This window comes from Carettochelys insculpta, chromosome 18 (genome assembly GCF_033958435.1).
Source record: "Carettochelys insculpta isolate YL-2023 chromosome 18, ASM3395843v1, whole genome shotgun sequence".
Classification (NCBI taxonomy): domain Eukaryota; kingdom Metazoa; phylum Chordata; order Testudines; family Carettochelyidae; genus Carettochelys; species Carettochelys insculpta.
Genome location: NC_134154.1, coordinates 23,913,940 through 23,935,941, shown reverse-complemented (window position 1 = coordinate 23,935,941; position 22,002 = coordinate 23,913,940). Strand labels below are relative to the sequence as shown.

The 22,002-nt window shown below is 55.9% G+C and overlaps 1 protein-coding gene across 13 annotated transcripts in view; it reads right to left on the bottom strand.

Moving 5' to 3' along the window:
• NCOR2 (nuclear receptor corepressor 2) overlaps positions 1 to 22,002 on the bottom strand; it is a 446,369-nt gene that overhangs the window by 107,416 nt on the left and 316,951 nt on the right. For 11 of the 13 annotated variants that reach the window (XM_075012370.1, XM_075012376.1, XM_075012377.1 and 8 more), the window contains exons 15-16: positions 6,629 to 6,756; positions 5,548 to 5,720 (exon numbers count right to left, since the gene is read on the bottom strand). In XM_075012370.1, coding sequence (XP_074868471.1) covers positions 5,548 to 5,720; positions 6,629 to 6,756 — 301 coding nt within the window. Of the gene's footprint in view, positions 1 to 5,547; positions 5,721 to 6,628; positions 6,757 to 14,361; positions 14,443 to 22,002 lie in introns of those variants that run through there. The other 2 variants (XM_075012383.1, XM_075012373.1) reach the window with 2 other exon arrangements.

Genomic DNA, 22,002 nt, shown 5'->3' with positions numbered 1-22,002 from the left:
TGGTGTGTAGATGTTCCCTCGCAGCGCCTATTTCGATGTGGTGCTGCCCAACGTCGAAGTTGAACGTCGATGTTGCCAGCCCTGGAGGACGTGTAGACATTATTCATCGAAATAGACTATTTCGATGTCGCTACATCGAAATAAGCTATTTTGATGTAGCGTGCACGTGTAGACGTAGCCTAAGAGAGGGGCGTGAGCTGTGCAAAGGAGCCCCCCTGTGCTCCATGCCCTGGGCCACAGCAATGCATTCACTTGGAAATCATCCTGCTGGCAGCCTAGCACATGCCAGCAAACCCTACAATAACAAACCAGCCCGTGAGGCAGAGACAAAAAGCCCCCAGCTTCAGCTGCCAACGGGCTATTCCTCAGGACAACAGGTGGAGATTATTTCAACACTGAGGAGAGCGGGTTCCACCGTGTCCTTTTACCATGGAAAGTAGGCCACGAGGCGAGGCCACAGGCCAGGAGGGGCAAGGGCAAGCAGCATCTCCAGGAAGCTCAGAAAGGTGCTGGGGCTCTGCAGGGGGATGAGGAGAGCTCTGATGCCCTCAGCCTGTTGGGTACCAGGGCCTGAAAGCGAGGAAAAGGCAGCTCCTTCCCAACCGCACTACAAACGTCACCTCGGGGAAGTCGCTGCAGGTCACTCCTGCCCTTAGAAAGGCAGTCCCCACAGGGCTCCCGCCAGCTTGCCTCGGCTAAGCTGGCAGAGGAAATCAATGGTTGGGAATTTTCCTCCCTCCTCCGGGGGCACATTCAGGACTGTGAGATTTATTTGCTTTAAGTCTCCCAAACACACCTAACTAGGCGTTTAATTGAGTTTTAATAAGATTGTTAGTGTATGTTAAATAAATGCCAGATGAATGACCTACGGGGTTTGATTAATGATATTTATTGAGGTTGAGCTGTTACGTAACAGATGTCTATGGGGAGCTGCAGCCTGCTGCAGCTAAACCACAGTACAGGGGTTTGGGTTTGATTTTTAGTGCTCAGTGGGTATTTAACATGCAGCAACTGTCTTCGCCAACCCAAATCACACCATTCCTGGGGAGACACAAAGTGGAACCAATTGCTTTGGCATGCTTGTGAGCCCAGCCCACTTCCCCAGGGCACTTCGGTGCTGTCAGGTGTCCTTCTCCCTGCTGGAGGGAACACGCGACCTCAATTACTGGGATAATTTCCCCTCACTACTAGCACAGTGTCGATGCACCCCGAAGGGTGACCAGCACCCTGCTGTGCTAGCACTAGACCTGTAAAAACAACCACTGCCCTGGAGAACAAGAAGTCCTGTGACATCCTATAGACTAACAGATATTTTGGAACATAAGGTTTCATGGGCCAAGACCCGCTTCATCAGATGCATGAGTGTGGGGCAAGGGTGGTTTCAGAGGGTTATTTAAAGAGTGGGGTCCCAGTAAAAGGGAGGGCCAGAGCTGACAAGGTCTATTCAGCAAGGTGGAAATGGCCCAGTATCAGCAGTATGTATCAAAAGAGGAAAAAACAAGTCAGACCAGACAGGGGGATGACAAATCGGCCCATGTCCCCCTGTCTGATCTGACTTGTTTTTTCCTCTTTTGATACATACTACTGATAGTGGGCCATTTCCACCTTGTCCAGGCCACAGAGAGGCTGCTCCAGCCATGGCAGCACTGGTGAGTTGCCCATTTACTTAGAGGGGGGAAGCCAGGCTGGGGGCGTGAGGGGGAAAACGGTAAACCCTCGCATTGAATGGACTTACGGCATTAAACGGACACTTCCCTCCCATTAGTCAGTTAAATCAAGGGTTTGCTGTACTCAGTTGGTGAATAAGCAAGACACATTTCCTGACCTAATGGGTACAAATGCAGACACCGCATTCCTTAAGGAAATTCCCCAACAGTCAGACATCTCACCCGAAAACATTGTTAATTGTTGTGCGTGGATCCATGTTTCTTTAGCATTTCCTAGAGGGACTCCAGAGGGAACCAGGCAAACGCTGCACAGCGCAGTAAGGTCTCAGTACGAGAGCCTGCTCCCACGTGGCTGACCCGTGATCCATGCAGGAATCCCTCACTTTACGCACTTTCATGTTGTGTCAAATGCGCTTTAACACAAGTTTTGCACAATGTGCAGCTGCTGGGCTCTCAGCCAGCCTAGCTTTCCACAGCTGCATGCAGCAAGGCAGGCTAAGAGCTGGGAAGGCAGCGAGAAGGTTTTCAGCCCACCTAGCTGCCTACCCCTGCGGGCAGCCAGGCAGGCTAAAACCCCCTACCCACCACTTCTCAGAGCGGCGCTGCTTGACAGCTGCACTGGTTCACCCTCATTAAGCCCTCTGCTGGCTCAACCCTCCGCAACCCTCTGCCCCCGTGGCCACAGCTCATTCCCCCCGCAAGCACCTCAGCTCACCTCCCCGAGCAGGAGGCTCCAGCCGCACACCTGGGGCTCCCGTCCAACCCCTGAGCCCCAATCCCCCCCCACATACCTGGGCCCCAACCACTGTGTCGACCCAGCTCACCCCTGCTCAGTGCACATGGGGCTCCGCTCACCCCAGCTCAAGCACCCTGCCCGGTGCACCCCATTCAACACCCCCCCCTCCCCAGCAGCACCAGCTCACACCCCAGCGCGTGCAGTTCCGGTATCAACCCACGCGCAGGGTTCCCGCTCCCAGCCCCCAGCATGCTGTGTGGGGCTGGAAACATTCCCCCTCACTCAGCCACCCCACCCAGTGCACCCTCCGTTCAACCTCCCCCGTCTGGCTCAACCCTTCCCCCTCACAGCCCCAGCTCACCCCTGCAGAGGGGCTCTAACCCCCCGGTCAGCTCAATCCGCCTCCGCTCTGGCTCACACCCATTCAATCCCCTTCCGCTTGGCTCTACCCCCCCATCCCCAGCTTATCCCCTAGGTGCATGCCGGGCTGTCAGCCACCCATATTCACGGGGGCGCCGGCTGTCAGTGGCTGCAGGCGCATGAGGCTCCAACCCACCCCAGCTAATCTCCCCACCCCCGGTTCACCCCATTCAACCTCCCCCAACCCCCGTGGCCCCAGCTAACCCCCTCCATCCCAGTTCACCCCGTTCAAGCACCTGCAGCCCCAGCTAACCCCTCCCACACCAGTTCACCCCATTCAACCCCCCCCAACCCCCATGGCCCCAGCTAACCTTCTCCACCCCAGTTCACCCCATTCAACGCCCGTGCCCCAGCTAACCCCCTCCACCCCTGGTTCACCCCATTCAACCCCCCCCAACCCCCATGGCCCCAGCTAACCTCCTCCACCCCAGTTCACCCCATTCAACGCCCGTGCCCCAGCTAACCCCCTCCACCCCTGGTTCACCCCATTCAACCCCCCCCAACCCCCATGGCCCCAGCTAACCCCCTCCACCCCAGTTCACCCCATTCAACCCCCCCAACCCCCGCAGCCCCAGCTAACCCCTCCCACCCCAGTTCACCCCATTCAACCACCCGCAGCCCCAGCTAACCCCTCCCACCCCAGTTCACCCCATTCAACCCCCACGGCCCCAGCTAACCCCCTCCACCCCAGTTTACCCCATTCAACCCCAGTTCACCCTGTTCAACCTCCCAACCCCTGCGGCCCCAGCTAACCCCCTCCACCCCAGTTCACACCATTCAACCCCAGTTCACCCCGTTCAACCTCTGCGGCCCCAGCTAACCCCCTCCACCCCAGTTCACACCATTCAACCCCACCAACCCCTGTGCCCCAGCTAACCCCCCACCCCCGTTCACCCCATTCAACCCCCTGCAGCCCCAGCTAACCCCCCACCCCCGTTCACCCCACTCAACCCCCGGCAGCCCCAGCTAACCCTCCCACCCCAGTTCACCCCATTCAACCTCCCGCAAGCCCCCGTGGCCCCAGCTAACCCCTCCCACCATGGTTCACCCCATTCAACCTCCCCCAACCCCCTGCAGCCCCAGCTCACCCTCCTCGGCACATGCATGTGTGCGGGGCTCCAGCTTCAACCCCCACCCACCACTCCCACAGCCCGGGTCCAACTCCCTGCACGCCCTGGCTCAACTGCACCCTCCCACGTCCCCTGCAGCCCTACCCTCCGCCGAGGCTTAACCCCCCCGCACCTTCCCAGGGCCCCAACCCATCCCCACAAGCCCTCTCGACCTACACGGTATTCAAGGTACGCAAGGGCTGCGAGGTATGCGAGGGTTGCATTCCATAAGGATTACGGTACTCCCCTTCTCTGAGACAGGAGTGGATTGCTCCCTAAGGCAACCACCATCTTTCTGCTCATCACCGAAGGAAGAGGAAGACAGACGAGCTCTGTCACAGCCCGGAGATGGCTGTTTCTACACTTACACGCAAGCCCTCCTGTGGTGCTGTCACCTTCGTAGGGCTCTCAGCTACATGCAGAATCCTTATCGACTGCACCGCATGCAAAGGGCCATGCCAGCCACCCATCCATGCATTTTACGGCGAGCTTGGTTTGACACCACTCTTATTTCTGACCACACCTGCCTCGCTGAGCTGCCTGGAAGTCTCAGGAGACGCCCTGATGCTTTCAGGCTGTTTGAGGATTGTTGTGTTAGGGCCTGCTACGCTCAGCTGAAATCACTGTGCACCTGTCTGCATGCAGGGAGGTTGGCTGGGAATCACAGCTGCGTGGAACGGGCTAGCTCAGCAAGCGAGGGCCCACTATTCTCAGACTCCGTAAGCACAAGAAGCGTCAGGAGTCACTGACATTCAGGGAGCATGCCGATGAGCCCGCACTCTGGGAGAAACATGGAATCACAGGCCATAGGAAGAGGTGTCCCAGCATGCCCCTCACTGAGCATCATCAGTGGTGCACTCAAGGGCAACGAGGAGAAGGCCAGGACCCCTGCCATGGGATGCATCAGAGCCATCACTCAGCCCTCCTGCATGGAGCCCAGACACACTACAACCTGGAATGAGCAGGGGCTGGGCAGGGAGGGAAAATGAATGAGCGACTCTAAGTCAGGTCCCTGGGCAGGTGCAGCACAGGGAGGGGGAGTTCCCCAGCCACTGGAGACCTGCCAGCTGTGGAGCTCTCTAGGGCGGCCTGAACTCCCCTCGGGGCACATGGTAAAATGCGGCCAGATTCCCAAGGAGGGCCTGAGACTGAAGAGCCACCAGCTGCAGAGACGCCTGCAGGAAGCACTGCGTGGCTTCACTAAGGAAGGCAGGTCCCTTTGCCTCCTTGCAAAGCTCCCTCACTCAGGTTACAAGGAGCTCCAGCTTCAGCGGGTGAGACACAGGCCTGGCTCTCAACTGCCCCCTGCCCAGTTGGGTGAATTCCGAGGAGTTAGAGGAAAAAAAATCACTCCCCCACCTCAGGGCAGGAGGAATTTTAATGAGCCAGGTCTGCAAGGTGGTCTTCTCCTGCATTCTCAGACTGAGAAACTGAGGCACAGTGACTTGGGCCAAGGCTGCCCCATGAGTCAGTGACACCAGAGTGAGAAATCCAGCCTTTGTTCCCACGGCCTCCCCTCCTCCCAGCCGGCTGGGCTGACGAACCCTCCCCCCCACCAGGGGTTACGGAAAAGGCTGCCCACAGTCTCCAGCCCACAGTCCCAGCAGCTACCTACCCAGCTCTGTGCTCTGCTGCGGAGCGGCCGTCTCCTCGTTGTTGGCCTCATTAGCCATGGAACGGGTGATGCGGCCTTTGCGCCTGCCCTGGCTGTTGGCGGTTTTGCGCCCTTTGGCAGCAACGGCTTCTTTCTCATCGTTATCCTCCCCAGATGTGTCGTCGTTCTTCTCCCTGCAAGAGTGGGGAAATCGAGGGGGGCTGCAAATCCATTTCAGGAGGCTGCCAAGAGGGCAGCTGGCCTGATCTGGGGTGGGGTGGAGGTGGGGTAAGTTTGCAGACAGTTGCCGCTCTGGTGCCAGAAGCGTGCAGAGACCTGAGAGAGGCAGGTTTAATGCTGGACCTTTCCAATGGAGCATCTCCTTCTCCTTCATTTATCTTCCTGAAAGGGACCTGCTGGTAAATGTCTAGGCAGCCTGGATGTAACAAAGCCAGATGTTCCCCTAAGCCAAGTATTAAGCCCATCACAGATAGCGCGCCTTCTGCCTGCCAACCGCTCCCAGCAACAAACCCAGCGCCCCCCGCTAAGCTGCACCGTGCCAGGCACTGAGACAGGCACCGCTATAAAACCGTCCGAATCCCTTGAGCTGGAAGATCTCACACTGACATCGACATGGCTCAGGGTGAAGCTCTATGCTCCACTGCCCCTTGATTCCAGTTTGGCTCTCAGAGGCTCAGCAATATTTTGCAATAATCGAACCAACCACAGTATGCGAGATGCTTTGTGGGCTCAGGGGCTTTCAAAAGCGGGTCAGTGGTTTCTGCTAAGCTCTCCCTGGATGTGGGGGAAGAGAGGGAATCTAGATGAGAACAGGCCCGTTCCTATGCCAGCAGCAGGCTTAGCCTGATCTGGGGTGGGAGAATAGAGCTACACACAGCACGACCCAGGGAACCTGCAGAAGGGTCAGCCAATACCAGAGTCAGAGCCCAGATTAGGCTGGATGAGCGTCAATACCCTGAGCACTGGCCACACTGCTCCTCCCAGTGCAGCTCTCCTGGCTGGGAAGGATGCTCCCCCTCCCAGCCCAGCGCACTATGATCCCTGCAATGGGGAGCCAAGAGAAAGGAGGAACCTTGCTTACTTCATCAGTTCTTCTTTGTCATTTTCTGCTTCCTGTTTGTCTTCCTCCTTCTCTGCCTCCTTCTCCTTTTCTTTCTCTTTGTCATCCTTCTCCTCTTGGCTGCTACGGGGCATCTGCTGCTGCTGCTGCTGCAAAATAAGGGACAACAACAAAAAACCTTGAGGCTGATAAATCTTCACACCCGGACGGAACCAAACCAGAGCATTTCAACAACAACAAGGGGCGGCCCGAGATGGGAAGAACTAAATCAAGGCGTGCTTGGGCCACGGGGTGGACGTCTGGAGTCAAGGGGCAGGCCAGCAGGTCAGACGGCTTAATGCAGAGCTCAGAACCCATTTAAGGTCTGTGCTCAGGGACGTGATCCAACTCCCATTAAGGTGAATGGGAAGGCTCGACTGGTGACAACGGCAGCTGCAGTGAGCTCCTGTTCTGCTGGACCTATTGGCACCAGCGGGATGCTGCAGAGTGCCCTGAAGGAACGTTAGTGTTTCCAGCAGGGGGAGGCGAGAGCACAAATATCCCCCTGCCTGTGCGCAGGAGGCGGCGTTGGAACACCTGCTGGGATTTTCCAAGGCACAAATTTACAAACGAGCCTTTCGCTGGGAGACACGGGATGCACAGAGAAGCGACGAGGCTGCACATGCTACCAACGAGCTGATCCACTTTGGGGCAAATGATGCAGTAACTATTGTGCTGGAGGACTTAAGCTGACCCCAGAGCTCGCAGCACAGCATCAGCACAGGATCATTAGGAAGTTATCTGCTCCCACACGCCCCAAACACTCCCAGGTATGAGACAGCCACTTCTATTCCCCCTGCTTTAGGAGAGCTTGTACAAGAGCCCATCACACCCCATCAGCCCTGCTCTCCTCTCAGGCACTTCATGTTGTCCAACAGGGAGCTTCTCTAAAGTAACCGCGGTGATGCTGGATGCCAATTTGCAGCTGCGGGGAGACAGTGCAGGGAGAGGCCTGATTTCTTGGCCAGCAGCAAAGGAAAGGAAACCCAAACAGACATAGAAATGAGAGAGAAAAAACACTCCTCCCCAGGGCGGCTGCGCGTGGTGAATCCACCAGGGCTCAGCCAGGTCGGTCGCCCTTGGCAAAGGATTCTGCAGGATGAAAGGAGGAAATCGCCAACCGAACTGATCCTCACAAGTGCTGATCCTGGCTGCCCCGTCGAGCTCGGGAGATCCGCAGGTATTTGCTTCTATGGATGTGGGCATTCACGGCTCAGTTCTGCAGATGTGGATCCAAATTTTGCATCTAGAACCCTGCACATGTGGGGACAGTGGCTGATCTCTGCGGGTGTGAAGGTTGGCATCTGCAGGTGACGGGTAGAGACGACGGCGCAGACACTAATTATATAGCTGAGCAGGGCTCTAAAGATCTGTGCTGCGAAGGTGATCTTGGGTGCAGAGGTGCCATCAGACATCACACCCGCCTGCTGCCTGAGAACACCCATTTCCCGCATGCCAGTGTTCTGTGCCAAGTGGATTTCATACCCAAGGGTTAGTGCTAAAGGGGATTTGCAGAGCTACTGCAACGGGTGACAGGAAGGCACCTTGTTCTTTCCTGCCTTGATTCAGCAAAGCAGTGGAGAAGCGTGTGCGTGTGAGTGTGTGTGAAGAGGGAACCTGATCCCCCACGACCTGCTGCCTGGTGCTAGCATCGCAAGTGAGCAGGAAGCACAAGCTGAGAACAGCCGCCTCCCACACGCCCTGGGCACCAGCAAGAGGGGCAACGAAGCACTGGACTTTGCAATGGGAGAATTCTGAAAGGGCTGGAAATGTGGCTGCTTTTCAAACTCTCCTCTGCCCTAAACCTGCTGTCCCTCCCCCCCCCGCACCCCCTCAACCCATCCCACTGCCCCTTCCCCACTCCCTACAACCTGAACCCGCTGCCCCTCCCCCGCCCATACCCCTCCAACCCAAACCCTCTGACCTTTTCCCAACCATACTCCACGTAACCCGAACCCTCTGCCCCCTGCCTGTACCCCACCTAACCCAAACCTTTTGCCCCCCACCCAAACTCTCTGCCCTTCCCCCTGCACCCAGACCCCCTCCCATATGCTACAACCCAATCCCCTCCCCCAGTCACAACCCAAACCAACGCACTCCAGGCTCCTGCCCCAGGTCCCCACTGCCTCCTTCACCCAAACTCCCTCTCCAGACCCCACGCCCCCTCCTTCACCTCCACCTCTTACCCCCAAGCTCCCTTGTGCACCCAACCTCCAGCCCAGAGCCCGCACCTCCTCCAGTGCAGGCCTGGACCCCTTTCCAAAAGCTTGTAGTGACCCCCGCCCATCAAAAGTTTTCATCCACCTGTGCAAGAGGTTCGCTCAGATTTCAGGGACAGGTAACAGCTGAGCTGCAAGGCCGGGAACCAGGGACAGTAACAGTAAAGTGTCTCTGTAAGTACTGATGCTTATGATAAATTTGTTAGGATCAATCTGTGATAAATTCTACCGCGGCAGTCACAGTGTGCAAGCCCTGCTGCAGGGTTTTATTGAAAGGTGGGGATGGAAATGATGCTCCTCCTTTGGGGATGCCAAGGGATACGTGAGCCACCCCCTGCCCACCCCCGGCTCAGACAGCTGTGAGAAAACTCAGGCAAGTTCAAAGAAGCCTTTTGAGTATTTAGATACCACACATCTTCAGCTCAACACAGGAGATCCCAACTTGTATGTGGATGTGAGCGCAAACAACAAGGTCTACAAGCAACTGGCAGGGTAGAGCCAGAAAAATGCCCTTACCTAGCTAAATCCCCCCTGCATGCACTCATTCACCCAAAGAAATCCCACCAGAGGAATTGCTCCCAATGCAGCTGCATGGACAGGAAGCGGCAGCGGAGAGCGTTAGACGGCAGGAAATCGGGGGCGGAATCTTTCAGCCCTTGCTGTGGTTAGCGAGTGCAGCCTGTACGGGGCGAAGCTTAGTGTCCTCCATTAACACGACCAACTCATGCTAATACTCTGCCGCGCTCGTTTCAAGGAGGCAGCTGCAGAAGGGGACTTGGAAGTTTGCAAGTGGAAAGACTTCTCTGCTTGCTGTCGCAGGAACACCAAGGGGCAGCTCTGGTGCTGGCAGCAAATACGAGCTCCGTGCTGGACTACCTGCTAATAAGTTGTCAAATGCCCCTGCCACAGCACCACGTGTGGCCATGGTGGAGCTTCCTGCTCCTTTGATGGCCTCCTGCGTGCGCGTTCAGCAAAGGAATCTCCCCACCTCCAGGGAACTGTCCTCCAGAATGCGTGGGGAGGGAGTGACACCCAGCAAAAGGCTCAGCTGAGGCTGGCACTCTCCTCCGAACTCAGCTCCTCTGCCCTTGCTGGCCACCGTGAGCTAGCCTGCTCCCACCCTGGTCGGACACGCTCACAGGCCCTCTCCTGGCAGATCTCTGCGCGCCTGAATCGCCTGCCCAGGAAGCTGAGCTTCGCACGAATCAAGTGAGGCTCATTCTGAACGTGGCATGTGGCCGACTGGGCTGATGGGGAAGCAGCACACAATACGACAACGTCCCTGAGTCGCACCAATGCTCCCCGAGCTCCGTGACTCTTGTGAGCTGCTGCTGTGGCTCTCCTGGGAGCTCTGCAGCTTGGGCTCGGCTTGGAGAAAGCCACCAGACTTGCAAGGCTCCCCAGGCTTTGAAGAGCCTGACGGTCTCCTGAGGAAAGGTAGGTGGGTGGGTGGTGCATTTGCAACAAAGGAGAAACCCTTGCTGCCACAACCTCTTCTGATTAACCAAGTCATCCACCAGGCACCCAGCCCTGAGCTTGGCTCCTCTGTGCCTGGAATGGGGCAGGTAGGAATTCTCTTCTGCAGCCGGGAGGAGGCCTGTGCTGCCCTGGTCACACCTCCCAATCTAAGTCATCTCCAGAAGGATGGACTCCTGTGGGGGCTCATGGCTTGCTGGGCAATGAGAAACCAGCCTCTGCATCAGACTGAAACCAGGATGCATGAGCAGAAAGTGCCATAGCTACCACTATATCCAAACACCCATCTTCCATACAGAGGTCAACGATTGATTAAGCGATCCAGGAGCCTTGAAGGGATCCCCCTCTCCCTCCACCCTAAAAACCATCTGCAACCACAACGGCAGCAAATTGCCTTCTCTTCCTGCAACCCTGCCAAGACAGTCGCTTCTCAGCTTGAGGCCTCATGGGCAACAAACTCACCAGGCTGTGAGAAATTTCACAGCTACTGTGACGTAGTGAGGTCCCCCTAACTGCCACTGTAGATGCAGGTACGTCAGCAGAAACATCCACCTCTCCAACAGGCATATTATCCATCCGGGCAGAATCCCCTTCCACAGCAACAGCCGCAGATCCACAACCGTGCTGCGGTCACTGTCGTACTAACCCCTCAGCGTGCAAGCAAAGGGGGACAAGTTACAAGCCTCCTCCGGGACTTGTCTAGTTATATCCCATGACCTAGGAGCAAGCCGGCAGAGCTCCGATGGATGGGAAAGTACCATCCTTCCCTCTGAACATAGGCATCGGGTGGGAGCTAGAGACAGGATGGACGCTCCAGCGGTGAGAGCTCTACCCTAGAAGACAGGAGACCTGGGGTCAAACCCCTGCAAGGCCACAGGCTTCCTGTAAGAGCCTGGGCAACTCAAATAGCCGCTCTGGACCTCGGTTCTCCATCTAGCAAATGGCGACAATGGGGTGAGCTGCTCGGAGAGGGAGGTGCCTTGGACAGATCAGCTCCTTCAGCCTTGACAATGGCCACATGCCGAGTTCTGCCCATGCTACACCCACCTGGCACCTAGGGAAGGCTTGTTAATCCTCTCCTCTTGCGTCCACTCTCATTCAAACCAGAGGGCTGTAATCCTGTAAGGCAACCGCTGGTCGCCCTCATGCTGTCCAGCTGGAGTAGCACAGAGGAGAACGATCTCGGAGAGCCCAGCGGCAAAACCACAGGGCGGGACAGCAGCAAAAAGATGAAAAGGGGCAAGGGGCTGCGTCCACTGAAACACGCCGGCCCGCGGACACCGCCTCGGCTGCTGCTGCCAAAGAGCACAGGCCCTCGAGCAACCCGACCTTTCCAAAGGAAAGCTCACCCCACCGGTCCCACGCCGTTCCAGCTCCGGCAGCAGGGCTGGGGGCTATGCTGAGAGGCTGTGTCCAGATCGCCTCCCCTCCCCACCCACACTGGCGCTAAAGCTAAGCTTGCCCCCCAGAGAATACTTCTGAGCCAAGTCTGAGACAACGTCTGCTACAGCAATAACCTGGCAGCATCGCACAGGGAACCGTGTGCTTCGGCCCACCAAAACCATGGCCAAGGGCGCCCCCTAACGGTGCTGGCCTGGGCTACTCACAGGACAGTATTGCCTTGAGGTAGCTCACAACAGCAACGATGGGCCTTGAGAGTCAGTGCAGCTTATTGCAGCAGAGGGACAATTACTATGTTATGCCCCATGCCACCTGTAAGACACCAAAAGAGTCACCATCTCCAATATGGGGCCACAGAGGAAACAGCTGCTGGTTTGGCTGGGTGTAACCCTTCCCTGAGTCAGAAAGCCTCTCTTCAAGCCATGTATTCCCAGCAGATCCCTCATAGAAGCTATTTGTTGGCCGGGCTATGAGTCCACTGCAGAGAGGAGCTGCCAGCAGAGCCCTGGAGTGCCTTGAGATACCCACCAAACAGCCTGCCAGGGAACCCTGCGGGATGGCATATATCACCCACTCACTAAAGCAGTGAGCATAACGCCGAAAGCCCTGGCTGGGAAGAGGAAGCAGAGTAAGCCAGGGTTCTTGAGCCCACCGGCCGCAGTACAGGTTGAACCTCCCTAATCCAGCGCTCTCATTCAGCAACATCCGCTGTCCAGCATGATTTCAGTGAGCCAGATGACCACTGATCATGGGTGTGGCCAACTTTCCACGGTCCCAGAAAGTTTGTTTCCACCCATCTGCCCTGGCTCTCAGGGTTCTGTGCTGTTATTAGCTCTAATTTACCCCTAAAAGTCTTCTGGCAGCCCAGTAAGCAGTGGAAGTGTTGGTAATGTGCTGAACGATATTAACCTCCTGTGGTCCAGCAAATTCTCTCATCTGGCAACGGTCAGGTCCTGAGGGTGCAGGATGAGAGAGGTTCAAACTGTACAGTTCAGATGCAAACAGGACACGGTCCGACTACTCGCTCCGGCACTCCAAGAATGCGGACACCTCCCTGTGAGTATTAATTTCCATCACCACAGTAACCAGGAACCCCAAACGCAGACCAGGAACCTGTTGTTCCAGGTATTGCACAATGCCCAAGAGACAGACCTTTATCTAGAAGCCACCACAAAAACAACGAAGTGAAACAAACAGAAGATGTGGAGGGATCAGTGCCGGTGAGGCTCTCAAGACCAAAACTATGAAAGGAAAGGCCAGACCAAAGAAACCTGCAGCAGGACCAACTCCTCTAGTCAGCAAGTCTCCGCTCCTTCTCCGCCCGAGCAGTGTATTTTCTTGCACTGGGTGAAATCCAGTTGTCAGGGTCACCACGCCTCAGTGTGACTGGCCTCTATGCCAGGAAACGCTGTCCTGATATCCAGCCCCCAGAGGTATCTACTCGCGATGCTGGGGCTCAGTGCGGCTCTCTTTAGTCACAGGGTGCATGATGCCGAAGGGCACGGTGCGTTTCCAAGGGTGGGCAGGAGTGGAATTAACACCTGGCAGCTCAAGCATCCGTGTAGCGGGGGTTCCTGAGCCCCCATTGCTGTAGCATCCAAGCACCTCCCAGTGTCTGGTATCTTCAAGGCACCCCTGAGATCAGCAGTCAGGCTGGTGTCTCATTGCAGAGATGACCCGGAGGCTACAGGACATGCCCAAGGTCACATGGGAAGTCGGTGGCAGAGTAGAAACTTGCAGGTCTCTTAGGACTTGTGGCTACTGCTCTCACCCCCGGACACCTCCTCTAGCACTGATGCTACTGTTCATTGCTCCCTTCTGTCCCTCGTTTATTGAAATCCACTTGGAGACAGGTGACCTGCAGCATGCAAGGGACGAGTGCGGCTCTCCAAGCCACAGGCCCTGGCTGCCTGGAGCGCTCACCACGCTGCGTTGCTGCCTGAGCTGCCCCGTAATTACGAACGGCTGCTCACCTTTGTCCTCCTTTCCCATAGGAGCCCAATGAGCTCTAGACCAGCACAGAGGGGGCAGCTCTTCCCAGAAGCCCTGCACCCCTCCAGCTAAGTCTCCCTCCGGGCAGTGACAGTGTGCGCCCACTCACAGGCATCACCGGCCAAAGCCTCCTCACCCCCCCCACATCTCTTCTCTTGCCCACGCAACACCCCAGCCCCTGGCGGGGATCTGCCTTGCCAGCTCGTGTGGACTCTAATGCCCGGAGGTTTTCAGTCGCTGCAGGGCTCTGCCCCCCCCAGGTGGCAGCCTCACACCCGTGCTCCCTGAGCAACCAGGGGCCCCTCCGTGCTTCCCTCCCCCACATGCGCCCAGCCAGCCGTGCGGCTCCTCCCACTCCCTCTGTTTACTTCCTGATCTGGTGGGAGCGCGCAGGAGGAGGGGTGGGGAGCAGGCGGGGCGCGGCCCCGGGAGAGGGAGCGTCCCCCTCGGCAGCGGCGCCTCGCTCGGCTCAGGCCGGGCGTCTTCCGAGCGCAGGGAACCTCCAGCCAGCTCGGCAGGCACCGCGCGGGAGCCGGGCTCAGCTCGCTCGCCCGCCCGCAGCACGCCCAGCTCGGAGGCATGGCTGCCTCCCCCCGCCCCAGCCGGCCGTCGCGCCGGAGCACTTACTTCCAGCTCCATCCCTGCCTCCTGCGAGCTGCTGCTCCCGTACAGCCCCATGGCCGGCGCCCGGCGCTGCCCGCTCCCCCTCGCAGCCCTGCCAGCCGGGCGGGGTGCGTCTACATTCTCCGGCTGGGGAGGCTTCCTGACGATTTGCATAGCTAAGCCGTAAACTAACCACAGCATTCCTGGTCCGATTTTGCAATCGGCTGGAATAACGTGGTTGCGCTAAGTCGGGGCTGATGAATCATGATCTATAAACCACAGCGCTCGTCACCGGGGCCCGGGGCTGGCTGCAGGCGGCATGATTAATCTCAGGGGGATGCCAGGGTTAACGTCCAGAGCCTTGCTATTTATTTTCCAAACTTTCAAACCTCTGCAGAGCTCCTGTTCCTCCTCCCTTCCCCTCCCTCCGCCCGGCCGCAGCACTATGCCAAGGGGATCACAATTCCTCTGCAATGCTCGGGAACCTCCCCGCTAGAGGGGACTGGGTACTTAACCTCCACAGCCTGGCCTCCTGCTCCCCAGGGGCCGGGAGAGGCTCATGCTCTCCGAGTGCCCCGCTCACCACAGCTGAGGAAAGCTGCAGAGCTCCTCTCCCACTGAGTCGGGCTTTGCATAACCAAAGCACCTGGACCAGCACCTGCTGGGCTAAGCAGCATTCCCTGGGGAGAGCTTGGGCTGCTGCCCAGGAGAAATTTAGCTGCTCCCCAGCTGATTAGCAGAGTGCCACAGACATCCACTGCAGGAGGGCAGCGTGTGCTTCAGTTAGTGGTGCACATCGACACTTGCCTTTGTGCACATAAAATTTATTCTGCCCATCGCTGGAAAAAAGAGAGGGAACATTGGTACTAAGCACTGTACAAATCCACAACATGCTCCTTGACCTGAGGGGCTGCTTCCTTCAGTCCATCTCTGTCAGCACCACTGGGCTGAGAGCCTCCTCCTCTGCAGTGCCACGATCGCTCTCCCTGTTCCTGTGACAGGCCTCCTACCCTTCCGTCCACTCCAGCTCCCCTCAACAACCACACAAGAGCCTTCTCTTCCTCCGGACGTTTCTCCTCAGCTCGCCAATGCCCACTCCCCCGCCCCCCGCCCCCCGCCCCCCGCGCCCAGCCTTCCCCGGCGATAGTCACGCTAGAGCTCCAGCACTGCTGATGAGAGCAGAGACTCACTGCTCAGAGCATTGGGCTACCTAACACTGCACCCTCTGCAGCAGGGGAACTCAGGGAATGGGTGAAACCCTGGGCCCCTTTCCCCCACCCTGATTATCCAAAGCGAGTTACAGGTGTGATTTGTGGGGCCACCCTGTTCTGAGACCCTCCGGCACAGCCTCACTCAGGGCAGGGCTTTGCCCCACTGATGTCTGCTGATCCTTGGCAACAGAGCTCATTCGCCACCTCCCGGAGGCCAGCTCCTTCTGCAGGACACCTTCCACATGGGCCTTAGTGCTACCTCTACGTTCCAGCGCCTCAGCGGCACATCTCCCTGGTCCTCCCCCGAGGAGATGTGGGAGCCCCCCGTTCCCTCTCTGCTGTGGCAGCCCCACAACAAGAACCTCCCCCCTAAAAGCAAAGGGGGATTCTTTCGTGCAAGGCACAAACAAGGGCCTTGCAATATGACTCGCCCCCACCCCAGGCTGTGCCTGCGCCTAAGAGCCCCCCCGAGTCCAGGGCTCGCTTTGCTGACCTGCACGCAGCTGCCACCACAAGTCAGCGTTGTCCAGGACAGGAATGCGCAGCACGAGGTCCTGGCAGATTTGTGAGGGATAAAGACACAGTTAGATCTAGAGCAGCGATGGGCAACCTGGCCTGTGGCCCTCCATCGCCGTGGGCCGCAAGATGCTGTAACCAAAATGGTCTCCCAGGATCGGGCGGTTTGGCTCACTGGGCTGGTGCCCCTGGAATTGGTGGGGTGTGCGGACTGAACCGTAGCAGCGCTCCGATTGGCTGCCAAGGGAGCACACAGCTCTCACAATGTTGTGTGCACACAGCGTGCACCTGCCTCCAGGTGCCCTGGCTTTGTGTGTGTGTTACTTTAGTAGTAAGGGGTAAAGAAAACCAAACCTACGTGGACAGAGACCAGTGCATCTGGCAACCCTGCCACGGGCAGCCACGAACGGAACGTCTCACGGGCCGCAGGCTGCCCCCGACTGATCTAGAACAGGGAAGGAGCTTCCAATCAGTCAGGACGTAGAGTGAATGGGCCCAGGCATGGCCCCCGGAGACCCTGAGCAGGCTGAGCACGTGCCCCCACAGAGACTTCCCCTCAGCATGTTTGGGTGAGGGGGGACTTCACCCCTCCCTCTTAGCCCTCTACAGACCGTACTAGGGAGTTTGCCCGCTAGTCACGCTCCCCGCACTGCTCCAAACAAACAAGCCCTCCCTGCCCCCCGCCATCCCTTCTGGGCAGAGCTAGGGGAGAAATCTCACAACTATCTGTAAGAACTTTCTCTTCCTTTTACTCCCCAAAACGACCCCCCGTCACCACTTCCTCCCTCCCATCCCCAGCCACAGCCCTGGGAAGACTTACCACCCTCCCTCTCCTGAGGTCCTGCCCTTGAAGGTGCACAGGGTGAGGCTACAGGACTGGAGCCAGCAAGATTACGCTAAACCCCTGCCCTTCCTCTCTGTGCCTCAGCTCTCACATGGGGAGAGAGTAAAACTTCCTGCCCCTGAACGAGAGGCTGCGAGGCTAAATTCCCTCATGACTAACACCCTTTGCTGGTGGGCTGGAAGATGCTATGACAGGATTACAAAGGTAATGCTCAACAGACCTGAGGACCAGGAGCTCTTCAGGCCACTTACTCAGTCGCATCCCAGGAGGACAGAGCTGACCCTCTGACATGGCTAGAATTTGGCAACCAACAAGATATGACGCTTCCCACGACAGCCCTCACTAAGTAACGTGCCAGGTGTGTCCTGAAGTGAAGCCGGGAGCCAAGCAAGCTCATTTCATCACCCCTCTGGTGCACCCCACAACACCTCAGGCAGCGCAGTTCCAGGCCATTGTTTTAGGATTAATAACGTGGCTTTCGCAACCACCACCTTGGGTTTGTTCTGTGCTCTCCACGGCGATCCTCTGAGCATGCCTCCTGCCCTCAGACAATATCGCTTGCCAATCAAACTTGCTCCAACCGTGACTTCGAAAACTGCTACAAGCCTTCTGACAACCCGCAGCCACTTCCCCTCTTCCTTGCACGGCTCTGTTTGGAGGTGGGTTTTGCTCCAAAGCGCACAGCACCAGAGACTAAGTTTTCCTTTGGGTGACTTCAGAAGAAGGGCACTGACTCTCTCTCTCCCATTTGCCTTTCGATGGCCACCAGGCTTGCTCTGGGATGACTGCATGGGGTCAGAGCAGAGCTGTGATCAGAACTGCCAGGCCCCTGGGCAAGTGGCCCAGCTGCAGGCCCTCGGAGGGGGCAGGGCCTGAGGCAGAAGAGGTGGAGTGAGGCAGCCAGACCCTCATTGCTGCCTGGCTTGTGCTATGTGGGACCCCAGTGGCGATTAAAGGGCCCAGGGCTCCCGCTGCTGCTAATGCTATAGCAGCACCTGGTAGCCCCAACCATTTTAAATTGCTGGGCCCAAGAGTGCCCCTTTTGCCTTCTCACTCCCCGTTGGTGCCCAGAGTCAGAGTGGCATAAATTGCGTGCAAGGAAAGGAGAGGGTGAACTTCTGTCAAGCCTTCTTCTAACCACTAGGCAACACTGCCACAGCTCCCTGACCTCCCTCCCACCACAGCCTTGAATTGTGTCAGATGACAGATATCCCAGCACACACAGGGCAGAGACACTGACAACTGTGGCGCAACGCCCAGCAGCTGCTGCAAATAGCCTCTGCCAGAGCACAGCCCACAAACGGCCCTCACAGACAGGATGGGTACAACGCGCAGGCCGGATGACTGGGGCTTTTCTGATTGTTTGTACGTAGGTGTCACGTGTCCACCTGCCATGCCCCAGAGTCTCCGCTCCCATTGTCTGGAATGTCCCAATCCCCTGTGCCACCCACAGGCTTGCTTCTTATTACCACGCTTGGCACCCTCGGCTTGTGGCAGAAACCTCAGATCCAAGCATGCAATCACTGAAACAACACAGAGAATGAGCAATAGCTGTCGGCTACTTGGCTTTGATCACGGTTCCTCTGAGCTGCCATCTGAGAGCAGCTGTGGAAGCACACAGAAATCAAAGAGCTGGAGGTAGATTCTAAAAGGAAAACAAGTGCGCACACAAAATGCCCAGTGCAGGACTGGGCTAATTCTGCACGGAGGTCCTAGCAATTAAGCATCAGTCAGGGAACGTGCCCTTTGCTAGCATTCAACAGTAGGGGACTGTATTTGTATAAGGTGGCTATGCTTCACAAGAGATGGAAAAGGCCTACGGCGGTCAGAGTTTAACAACTAATCCATAGGTACTTTGAACTGTCCTACAGAATGACAGGAAATCTTGCTATAGGATGGTTAAAAAATCCTCACACTCTTCAGAAAGGAGATTCTCTGGGGCTCAGTTTTGTCTCACTGTGATTTGGTGCCCCCAGCCATTTGTTGTACCCACCTGGGGCCTCTCGTCTAATATTTACATTACAAGCTTCGCCAGGCAGAGCCTGTCTGTTGTAGATGTCTTTGTACAGAACCTGTATGAGGGGACATTAAAAAGACTGGGACCTTTCAGCTTAGGAAAGAGAAGACTAAAGCGTGGGACATGACAGAGGTCTATAAAAGCACAACTGGTGTGGAGAAAATAAATAGAGTCATTTACTTGTTCCTATAACACAAGAACAAGGGACCACCAAATGAAATTAATGGGTAGCAGGTTTAAATCAACACAAGGAAGTATTTCTGCACATGACGCAGTCAACCTGTGGAACTCCCTGCCAGAGGATGCTGCGAAAGCCAGGACTTTAACAACGGTCCAGAAAGAGCGAGATAAATTCATGGATAGGTCATCACTGGCTATTAGGCAGGATACTAAGGAATGCTGTCCCTCACCTCCCTTTGTCAGAAGCTGGGAATGGGCTACAGGGGATAGATCACTTTATAACTGCCTGTTCTGTTCACTCCCTCTGGGGCACCTGGCATTGGCCACTGTCAGGGGACAGCTTGCTGGGTTAGATGGACCTTTGATCTGACCAAGTATGGCCGTTCTTATGTTTGAATGGTCTTACCTAGCACACTACAGCCCTGGCCAATGAACAAGGTCCCTTTGTGTTAATACAATGCAAACAAAGTCTATAATGGGGGCTCAGTTATTTCTACAGAACCTTGTTAATTTGATCCCTCTTAAATTCTACCAGGCTTTTCCATAAGAGAGCCAGTTTCTGGTTTGGGCGGCCGCTGATTTCTTTTCTTTTTTAAGTGAACTGATTGCCTGCGGATGAGGAGTCCCAAGGGTCAGGAAGAAGAATAGGAATTACCCTACTTGTACATGCGGCTGGAGGGCAGCCCACACTCACTGACCCAATCAGGATATGGATTCTTCTCCATTCCTCTCGCCTTCTCACCCACTGAATGTCTCATGATGTGCTATTCATCGCTGCCGCAGCCTCAGGAGCTGCCTGTGCCACTCCCCTGGAGGAACTTTGTAATCAGATCATCAGTGAAAGATGCCAGCCTGACAAGGCTCGGGGCAGAAGACCTGTATTCACCCACAGCACAGACCTGCCTAGCACAAACAAACCAGAAAGTCCCTCCCTAGGATTTCCACTGAGGTCTGCTTTGGAAAGCAAACCAAGAGTGACAAGAAATACCCGAACGTTTCCCTTGTGCCCGAGCTGTTTTCAATCCCACATCTGTCAAAAACAGTTCATATCGGGAAAAAAAACTCTTTCTCCCATAAGTACCTGGCAAGCCCTGAGCCTGGTGTTTCGTATCTCCCCTGCAAAAGGGATGGTACCCACAATGTTAAAACCCACAATTCCCTGTTGGGTTTCACGGTGGGTGGGTTTTACAGGACTACTCACCTGGGTAGAGGTTTGCCCCCGTAGAGAACACACTAGCTGCTGGAGGAGAAATACCAGAGCCTGAACTCCCTTGTGAACAGGGAAAGAAAGAGCTTTGCTTCCCATAGATGTGAATTCCATGGGGGGAAATGAGTGGGTCTTAGCACCCACTGGCAGCCAGCTCCATCCCTTTCACCCAGGGCCTCCCACCTGCTGGTGACCCCATCAATCAACTGCTCTCCCAGCACCGCCCATTTTAGGGCATGAAGGAGGCACTGACAGGACGCATGGATACTTAAGACACCAGATCCTGTGATTTCAATACAAGTGAGATGCCGAGATGCTTTTGAAGATCCTGCTCTACGTTCTTCACGTACACAAGCTTTTTGATTTTAGGGCTAGATCCTTGTCCAGTGTAAATTGACAGAGCTCCTGCTGACATCTTTGGCTACACTGATGTATATGACGACCTCCTCTTCTGCATCTTAAGTAATCTTGAGCTATGGAAGTGTACTGATGGGACAAGCAAGTGAAAGGGGTGAGAAACGTGACCTCCCAGTCAGTGTTCCTTCTAATTTGTTCCATGCATGGGTGGAATAACTTTCACTACTTGCACTGATGCATGTACAGATGTGCATCACCAATAAAAACCCACGCTGTCCACTGTAGGCACTCAGCTAAATCACCTGGACAGCATATGAATCCCTCCTGGGTGGCCACCTTAGCACTCAGCTTACAAGGAACACTACTCTCTATAGTGTTCTCTGACATATGCCAATCCACTAAGGAAAGTTTGCCATGTCTCTGCTTCCGATACGTAACAGCTCAACAGTTTAACAATCTGACACAGTAGTTACATAAAAAGAATGGCATGTTTGTAAGCCCAGAGCTGGTACTGTTCCTTCACATTACTGCAGTGACCGCAAGGGATGAGAAGGGGGTTTCTTTTGGGTGAGGGACAGCAGTCGGTAAAAAATAATGCAGTCACTTTTTTGGCATAGGGCAGGGGACAGCAGACATGGGAAAATGTTTCTCAGCCCTGGCATGAACAATTTAAGCTGCCCAAGGTCATGCAGTGAGTCATGGGTAGGCTTTGGAACAGGAATTCTGGATCCTGGATCCTGACTTTAATCACAACATGCCAGCTCCCATATCACTACACAGGGGAAAATACAACTGTATTCCTCTGTGCAGGAACAAGGGGCAGTTTGTTTGGCCCTCAGTGGAGAGGACACAGATTGTTCATTAGCTCTGACGCTTTCGAGGAAGCAGCTCTTCCACCGTGGAATATCTGAGCGCTGACTGCAACACCCAACAGGAGAGCCATGACAGCATATCCTGTGGGCCTGCCCAGGGACTCAGCCTGCAGGGGTTTATGCTTCACCAGATGACTTCAGTTACCTCTGACTCATCCCAGACATAGGCAGTTGGCTTATTTAGCAGCTGATCTATGAAACTGACCCCATTCCCAACAGCCTGACGGATGCACTTTGGATGAGGTGTGGGAGAAACATCACAGGCGCATTCTCATTGTCTGAGTCAACGGGGGACTTTACAGAGACTGACAAGCTACCCCTGGTCTGTGCTGCACCATCTGCCTTGCTATAGCTGGAGAGATGCTTTTACATAGGGCTTATCTGCATGGGGAAACTATACAGCTAAACGGCTATAGTGGAGCAACGACTGCATTTTAGACAACAAGCAGTCCCGTGGCAGC